Source organism: Rhamphochromis longiceps, linkage group LG12, assembly GCF_057381845.1.
Source record: "Rhamphochromis longiceps isolate RC_006_pf linkage group LG12, R_longiceps_female_GT1.1, whole genome shotgun sequence".
NCBI lineage: Eukaryota > Metazoa > Chordata > Actinopteri > Cichliformes > Cichlidae > Rhamphochromis > Rhamphochromis longiceps.
In genome coordinates, this window is record NC_140568.1 from 44,929,500 (window position 1) to 44,939,098 (window position 9,599).

General features: G+C 39.2%; 1 protein-coding gene across 1 annotated transcript in view; it reads right to left on the reverse strand.

Moving 5' to 3' along the window:
* Nucleotides 1-1,600: 1,600 nt before the first annotated feature.
* The window catches only part of LOC146658118 (uncharacterized), a 28,536-nt gene continuing 20,537 nt past the window's right edge, over nt 1,601-9,599 (reverse strand). The window contains exons 3-6 of the mRNA XM_085426522.1: nt 8,298-8,345; nt 7,335-7,955; nt 5,041-6,204; nt 1,601-4,952 (exon numbers count right to left, since the gene is read on the reverse strand). Coding sequence (XP_085282648.1) covers nt 3,394-4,952; nt 5,041-6,204; nt 7,335-7,955; nt 8,298-8,345 — 3,392 coding nt within the window. The 3' untranslated portion in view covers nt 1,601-3,393. The remainder of the gene's footprint in view (nt 4,953-5,040; nt 6,205-7,334; nt 7,956-8,297; nt 8,346-9,599) is intronic.

A 9,599-nucleotide genomic window follows, 5' to 3' on the forward strand; every position in this document is an offset into this window, starting at 1 on the left:
GTCCGATACCGATATCATAAATTTGGATATCTGCCAATACCGATATGAATCCGATATAGTGTTTTTTAATCAACAAAACTGTTTTTTAAATATCTTGCTGCATTTTGCAAGTCTGCAAGTTCATACTCAAGTTTAAAACAACAACTACACTAAAGCTATTCTGTTATACCTGTATACAAAAAAAATATTTCATAGTTCAGCAATACTGATCAATCTAATAAACTTAAACCTACACCATCCTCCCTATTCTGGTATTTTAAAGAGTACTTAGCATAAATATTAAGCAACCTAACTAATAGGGTTCCAACTCCCAGCAACAACAAAAATAAATAAATAAAAAATGGGGAACCACCCCTCACGCTCCACCTCATGATGCTTAATCGACGTAATCAACCTTAATTTGATGCAGTGTGAAAAAAAATGCACAGAAATCAATTATTTTTCAAGAAATATTAAATAGATTCAACATCTTTCTTCAACAAAATTGCAGACTGCACAGATGGTACCTTCCCAAAGGAAAAAGTACTATAGCTTACTAGGGTATATATATTAGACTTAATAGTCACTATATACAGTAATTGACTTCTATTCATTTTACATCAAATTAAAACTTTGGGTGTCAGATAATTATTTATTAAAAGCTAGACATTTTAAATGAGAATAAGAAAGAAAAGTCTGTCTTTGTGCCCCCTTTTCCCAGTTAATGCCCTATCGGCCCCCCTGGCTAAACTTTGCTAGATCCGCCCCTGCACAGTTACAGCCGTCAGCTACGTAGAAAAAGATCCTGGTGTAGAAAGTAATATTAAATACATTCTAACAACAGCTTATCAAGCTTAAACGTGCTGCTGTTGTTCAGCCGCTGGTTTCCTCTTTCTGCTGCAAAGTGGGCCAAAAGCAAACAAGAGAGACGATCAGCTGATCATTAAGCAGTTTCATGATTGAAGTAGCAGCAGGAGAGGCAGTCGCTTGTTAAGCTTAACGCAGGAATGCTTTACAAACATTCAGAGATGGACTTACACACTTGCTTTACTTCTCTCGGGGATAACTTTGTCGGAGATGAAATGCTGGGTTGCTAGCGAAGCTCCAAATGCTATCCAGACCACCGACAGGTCCCGCATGCCACAGCCGCTCTATCACGTGATGCATACTGCTCCGACGTGCTAACGTTCTGAGGTGAGTTACGGCGTGCTGCAAGTTTTGTGAGGTGCTTTCGTGATATTTAATGGATCGGATTACATTTTTTATTTTTCTCCGATATCCGATCCAGTAATTTAGGTCAGTATCGGACCGATACCGATACGTAATATCGGATCGGTCCATCTCTAGTACAAAGCTTTTCCTCTCACACTGCTGATATATCTGCTGGAGCTGTGTTACTTTCATTCTTCATGTATGTGTGTAATCTCCTTATATTTTTCAGGAAAGATGTTGCTTCGTAGTACAAGGTGTCACGGGCTGTGGAGGCAGACTGTGTGTGGTTCAATGAGGACCCAGGTGCAGAAACAGGCGAGTAGACCAAAACTAACTTGAACAAAAAATGAGCCTTTATTAGGTGGCAAAAACAAAGCAGTAAGGACAGAGGCAAAGTTAAACTGGAACCTAAACTGAGAAAACTGAGTCTTAACTATGACAACTAGGAAGACAATGACAAGGAGACTGTGACAACTATGAACAGGACTTTGTGCAAGAACTATGAACCATATACATGATCAAGCAACACGAACTTGACCTGCACAGAGTCCTGAAGTACATAACCTGACGTGACATAAGGGAAGGTACACAGATGATGTGACACTGAACAAAAGAAGACGGAGGTCTTAAATACACATGAGGTGATCAGGGGAAGGGGACACACACGAGGAAACAGCTGACTAGAATGAACCTAATGACGCCACAGAGGAAGTGTAAACTAATCGCATAGATCATGGAAACAAGACTTTGAAAATAAACAGGGAACCTGATGGGGAACAAAAATGACCCGAACTTGACAACATGAACCATACAGAGAAAAAATAGGTAAGAGACACTAAGCAACAAGGAAGACTTAACACAGAGGAAAATCGCACAATCAATCTAAATGAACAAAGAACTATAACTAGGAAACCTAGGAGCTAAAGAAGACTAAATGAACCAAAACATAAACAATGAATATCAAAATGCAATGAAACACTAAAACACTGTGTCACACAACAATAATCCTGACACAAGGCCCAGTTCGGTGTATTTATAGTCCCATTTTCTCCTTGTTGAAGCTCCTCTGTATGTTTTCTGGTTTGTTCCCTGGAATTGGTTTGTTGGTTACTTATTTATTGTGAATCACTTGTACTTTTGACCTTTTGCATTCTCTTAAATACATTAAATAAGTATGTTTTCAGTCACGTCTGCGTGACTCCTGCATTTGTGTCCTGCAAAGTATATCAGGTGTTCTCTCTAAAGACTTGTCATATGTGAGTGCACTAACTCGGGTGAAGGTTTGGCTAAAAGAAAATTAGAGCTGTTAGTAATTCATTTTAAATTATGTATGTAATTATTGTGTTTTTGTTTAAGTTTTAAATCTTTAGTGTTGCGGTTTAGGGATAAACACTTTTCCAACTTGTCACTGAGCCACTAAGCACCGCTGTGTTAGAATGAAAATTGAACTGAACTAAATAAAAAGATATAGAACTGAGCATCCTTGATCAGGTCCTCAGAATATTCCTGCTGAGAGGCAACCACATTCCTGATCATCGACACCAGAATTCATTATACAAATATATATATGCACAGCGAGGCTGCTGGTCAGTACATGAAAGATTGGATGTGTAATTTAAAAGGTTTAATTTGATGGTGTGTTCAGTAATGTCAAGAAGCACATAAACACAGAGGTGAATGAAGATGTTTGACTACATCATAGTAACAGTAGAGAAAACTTTATTCATCATTTACAAAGATAATACAAAAAATTATATCTGAAAAAATGAGGACTCTGAGTTATGTAATTAATAAAAAGAATCATGAGACATTTCATGAAATAAAGAAAAATTTGGACATTACAGAAAAAAATGAATTTCTATTACAACTAATTTTTTACTGATAATTAAACATTTTAAAAATGGCACTTGTTCATTTATACATTTACAGTATAGGTTCAAAATATGCACAAAAATTAGGCTTATAAGAAGAGACAACTAAAAGGAAAATTATGTTAGAACTCAGGAACACAGAAGTGCATGTAACATGTAACAACAGCTAATTACTATACATGAGATGAATTAGTTTTACCAGTCAGAAGCATATTTAATGTTGGTGTAATGACCTGTAGTTTAATAATGACATTGCTGAGACTGATGATCACTAATCAGTTTCTGTGCTACTTCTAAATGACAGAAAGAGAAGAACATCTGACGTTTCATTTCATAAAATGCTGCAGGCTGATGAGCTGCTGATCTCTTCTCCCAAAATGTTTTTCATCAACTCATTTAGTTGATCTTTTTGTTTTTCCTGGAGGTCTTCTATGTCCTCCTCGGTCCGATTCTTCATTTGTTTTTCATGTGTTAGCATCAATTTCTTGATCCTATTCAAATTTTCAGTCTTTTTGGTCACACGTCTCACTAAGTCGTACATTTCCTTCTTATGTTCTTCCCTCTGTTTTGCTAATTCATCCATGTGTTTCTTCTGGGCTTGGTTGAACTCTTCAGCTTTCTTTCTGGCTTCCTCTTCATGTTTCTTCTTTAGATCATCCAGAGTGTTCTTATGAATTTCCTCCAGTTCTTTTATTTCCTCTTCTCTTCTTCTTTGATCCTCTTCTTTATTGATTTTTTCACATTCCAGCTTTTCGTTATAATCTTCCTGTAGTTTTTCCATTTTTTCTTTCTCTTCCTCTCGTCTTTTGTCTTCGTCTTGTCGTTGTTTGTCCCACCATTCTTTCTGTTCTTTCTCCCACTCCTCTTGTTTTCTTCTCATCTCTTCTCTGGCTTCTTCCAGTTTTCTGTCCACATTTTCTTTTGCCTCTTTTTCTGACTGAATTTGTTTGTCCAGCTTTTCAAGTTCTTTTTCAAATTCTTGTCGACGTCTTTCTTCTTCAGCTTCCTTTTCCCTTTTCTCCTTTTCCCTGATTTCCTGTTCCTGCTTTCTCTTCTCTTCTTCTTCTCTAATTTTATTTCTCATTTTTTCGAGTTCTTTTTCTCTCTGTATTCTCTCCTTTTCTCTTTCTTCATCAATTCTTTTCTCCATGGCCTCCATTTCTTTTTTATATCTTCTTTCAATTTCTTCCTTTTCTTTCTGCATCTCTTCTTCCTTCTCCTTTAAAATCTTCTGCATCTCCTTCCTTATCGCAGTTTCAGACTCTTGCAGCATCTTGTTGGTAAAGCAGCGCCTTCCATTGTCCTTCATCATGGTGTCAATCTTTGCTATCAGCTCAATGACTTGTGTATGGTTTTGTTTGTCACGGTTATTGAACACATGGTATCTATCTCCACAGTCAGAGATCAGCTTCTTAAAGGAATCATCACAGTTGTTCTTGATGTAGTCCTCTATGGACTCTTTGTCATGCTCCAGTGTATCTCCTCCTGTTAAAAGAACGATGGTGAACTTTTGAGAATTCTTCCCAAAGAATTGCTTGATGAGTTTCAGTGTCTCCTTCTCCTCTGCTGTGAATCTGCCGATATGAATCACCACTAAGAATACATGTGGTCCTGGAGCCAGGAGACTGACACATTTCACCAGCTCCTCTTGAAGTCCTTCTGGTGACAAACTTGTGTCAAACAGACCAGGAGTGTCGACTACAAAAACAGGACGACCGTTCACCTCACCCTCTACTTTCTTACAACATTTGGTGACCGACATTTGACTTGATTTAGCTTCAAACTCGTCTCTTCCTAAAATGGTGTTTCCTGTAGAGCTCTTTCCACAGCCGGTCTTCCCAAGCAGCACAATCCTGAGACAGTCTGAGTCCTGTTCTCCAACTTCATCGCCTAAAACATGAAAACAATCAGAGTTAACACTTGTATACTGGATTAAAACTCTGGGTCATTGGAAAATATCACAATCTAAACTACTTACCAGTGACAAGTTTTAAGACTTTCTCCATTTGTGCGTGTAAAAATGTTGCAGTTGTATAACAGCACAGTTGTCCTGTAGGCTGACTAATTTTGTCCACAATCTCAAACATCTCTGGGATCTGCTGTTTGTTCTTGGTGTTGAGAACAACTGATCTTCCTCCAGCGCTCTCACAGAGCTCCTGGATGTCTTCATTGTCCTTTAGAAAGTTACCAACAGCTGGATCTGTAGGATCTGAGTCCACAGTGAACAGAATCATGGTGAAGTCATTGACTCGAGAGCCGAATGCATCCTGGATGGTCTCTAACTCTGCCTTGTCTTCATCAGTGAGGGGAGCCACAGGTAGGACCAGGATGAAGGCATGGACACCCTCAGGATCACAGAGGGAGATACACTTGAATGATTCCTCCATCACTGCCTCCTGAGGTTTTCCATACAAGGCAGGCAGCTCCACCAGGGAAACCCAACGTCCACACACCTCTCCCTGATGTTTAACACACTCTGATGAGTTGGAGGCTGAATGAAGCTCAGTCTGACCTAAAATGGCCTTGGCTGCTGACGTCTTCCCTGCTCCTCTCCTCCCACACAGAACCAGGTTCAGACTGGACTTCAGATTGGGTTTAGCCTCTTCTTTTAGCATTAGATATTTTCCCCAGTTTTCACTCACCATCTCATTCATTTCTTCCATCAACTCTGAGGAATCTGAGAAGGACTCTTTCCTGTCAAAATTAACGAAGTGCTGCCTTTGTTTGGATTCTTCAATGAGTTTATCCACTGAGTTATTCCCTTCCTCGTTATGCGTTCGGATGACAATGGAGTGATTAAAAGCATCTTGACCAAACAAGCTCAGGACCAAATTCAGAGTTTTTCTGTTCTTCTCAGTGAAATCAGAAGGTTTCACTAACAGCAGCAGAACGTTTGGTCCAGGAGGACAGAGACTCACACAGCTCTTCATCACTTCAAACAATGTTTCAACAGACAGACTGAAGATGTTGGGAGTCTTTACTACTGTCAACGGTTTCCCGTTCCACTCTCCAGAGGCAGCGCGACATTGCTTTCCTCCAAGGACTTTAGACACAATGGATCTTTTCTTCCCAACGATGATTTTTTCCAGGGCTGATTTCTTGTCATCACTTTTTCCAAACAGCATTATCCTGAGTTTATGTGCTGCAATACAAAAGGTTTTACAGTATTAACTTTTAAAAATTTTAAAAGCAGATATTTTCACTTCTCTCCGGGTACTCCGGCTTCCTCCCAGAGTCCAAAGAAACATGCAGTTAGTGGGGATAGGTTATTGGAAACTCTAAAATTGCCGATAGGTGTGAATGAGTGAGTGCAACTGGTTGTCTGTGTATATGTTTTAGCCCTGCGACACACTGGCGACCTGTCCAAGGTGTACCCTGCCTCTCGCCCTAAGACAGCTGGGATAGGCTCCAGCTCCCCCTGCAACCCTGGAAAAGGATAAGCGGAAGCGAATGGATGATTCCTAAGAAGAAGAACTCCAAACACAACTATGTCAGATATATGTATAGGGCTACCCACGGCCTTTCCCTGAGCCAGCCCCTGTGAAGCAGCTCATCAATCAGCACCTGGTGGATGGACCTTTACTCATGGGCCCTTGCTGTGCTCAGCCAGAATGCACCATATGTGACTGAACCTCTGTGGGCCCACCCCCTGCAGTTTTATTTGCACTATTTTTTTTTTTTTTTTTTTTGAACATCAGTTGTAAGCATAAGGATGACTATGAGTCATTAGGTTAGGGTTGCAAGTCTGGGATCAGTTTTTGGAATCATAGGGGTTTCGAGTTTTCAGCTGCAAATAACTGCACTTAAAATAAAAACATCTTCACTGATCTCACATTTTATTTTATTCTTAATGATTATAGTTTTTCATAATAAATTGGATTTTTCACTGATACGTCCTTTTGTTTGTTTGTCCTTGTTTTTTGGCTGTTCGTATTAGGGGTCACCACAACAACATCTATTACTCTATCACTCCTCTTCTGTTACACAAATCCTCTGAATCCAATAATCTTTTCCGTGCTCTTCCTTTTTCACCTCTGCTGCCAGCTCCATCTTCATCATCTTTTGTCCAGCATATCCACTACCCCCTTCTTTACATGTCTAAACCATCTTACTTTGTATCCTAACTTCTCAATCTGAGCTAAGGGATATTTAAGTGCTACATCTGTTTTTATTGAAGGATTGTAGGTTTTGTAATTCTCTGATGAAAACACTAAACATAAAACTGATCATCACATTATATGCAAAAAAAAAAAATGTTGTTCCTGCACTTACCGCCCCTAACAGGATCCAAGCTGGGAGAGACTTTTTCTTTTGGGTAATTACTGGACAAAACAGATGTTTTGTTATTGAAAACATTACAGCTCACATGTTCTCCCATCTTCGCCACTGTATCTACGGCTGCTAACAGCTGCTCTTGTTCCAGGTTCTTCTGCCACAACAATTTTTCTCTACATTTCTTGATAATCTCTCCTAACTGTGGATGCTGCTGATACTTTTCAGTGGAACTTGAACTCTTGTCTTTGGGCATTATCAGAGCCAGTGAACGATCAAATGATGGATCACCGAAGAGTTCAAGGACCATTTGTAGCCTCTGTCTGTGATCCTCAGTGAAGTCTGCAGGCTGGAGGACCAGCAGAAACACATGAGGTCCAGGAGCAGAGAGTCTCACACAGTTCTCAACTTGTTTCCTCAGATCTTCTGGGGAGATTTTAGCCGACAGCAGATCTGGAGTGTTGATGAGATCGATTTCTTTCCCCTTCAGCTCCCTTTTGACTCTCAGACAGAGGTCTGCTTTATCCTCAGAGCTGAACACAGTTGCTCCCAGTATGCAGTTCCCCACTGAGCTCCTCTTAGACCAGCTGTTCCCCAGCAGAACGACCCTCAGCTCAGACACTGAAAAAAGTATAATTAGTTCAATTATTGAAAAACTAAGTTCATTTTCAATAGAAAATTATCAGTTATTATTCGTTTTTTGTAGTAGCTTTAGTCAAAAAAAAAAGTAAACAAAAAAAATAAAATGTACACTTTCGTTTAATCCCTTATTTCCATTTCATCTAATAAAGATTGTGACCTGTAACTAACAGGCTGATGAATGAGCAGGAAATCCAGGATTAGTAGAAGCTTCATCCATTTTTTTTTAAATCCTAAACCTCTTGACACAACATTTGATGCATTAAATTAATTTTTTTTTTAAATTTTATTCATCATATATGAAATGCTGTTAGTTTAACTTACACTCCTCAAAGTCAGAGCTGCTGTGTTCTGGTTGATTGAAATCCTCATCTGCAAAAATATAGAAACAAATTCAGCATTCCAAATTTATTGAGAACTCTCCACCAATTAGAAAGAGAAAGGGGAAAAAAAGCATCCTCTTTATTTAGTCCACAATAACGTTTCAGCTTCCAACATTTAATTCTGAAGTTTTGCATTGAAAATTCAGTTTCAGGAATACCTGTAATTAAAATCAGTTATTCAAACTTAAAAGAACTGCCATTAGATTTGACCATTTAGCTTAAGTATAGGTTATGTTGAAACATGCAGGTCAACAGAAAACTATTCAGTCAGTTAAAAAAAAAAACACTGAAATTTTTTAAATGCTTTTACACTACAAAATTATTCATAAATCCCACCACTGGAAAAACTACCTAATACTGGATTTAGAGAATCTGATATATAAACACAAATCATCTGTGACACTTACTTTCATGCATGTGTACTGACGTGTGCACCTTTTTGTGTTTTTGATGCCCTTTCATTGTGTCTTACTGCAAAGCACTGATCACTTTCAGTCGTCACGAACTAATAGACATTGGCCTCAGCCCGAATTTTACTTCTGATTGAACCGACATTATCCCACCTGAGATTTAAGACTACTGGTCTCTCCGGGGGTTATTGTTGTGAACAGCAAGCGATGCAGACAGTGCAAGGAGAGGAAACAAAAGCGGGAATACAGAGTTTCAAAAACAACAACATAAACCCCTGCCGCCATCAATCTTCCTTACCAACATAAGATCCCTTGAAACAAAATGAAGGATCTACAATCAGAGATTTACTACAACTCCTTTGTCTGGGAGTGTTGTCTACTGACTGTAACTGAATCTTGGCTCCATGCAAATATCCCTGATATTCTACTCAGGCAAGTCTCTGAGGGTCATGTTTTTTTACTTTTCCAGTACTTTCAATACCATCAGGCCGACCCTCCTGGGTGATAAACTGACAGTGATGCAGGCGGATGCTTCTCTGGTGTTCTGGGTTGTTGATTACCTGACAGGAAGACCACAATATGTGCATCTTCCACAGTGTGTGTCTGACAAGGTAATCAGCAACACAGGGACACCACAAGGAACTGTCCTCTCCCCCTTCCTCTTCAACCTTTACTCCACATGGCCATGTTTTAATAATCATCTGGGTCATTAAAAAATGGCCAGATGATGCCTTCCTTCAGATACAGGTTTCAATCTGACAGACTGGTCCATTTTTGAACAGCAGGACCTGGAGACATTCACTCAGTCTGTCCTTTTCTATATTAAGTGCTGT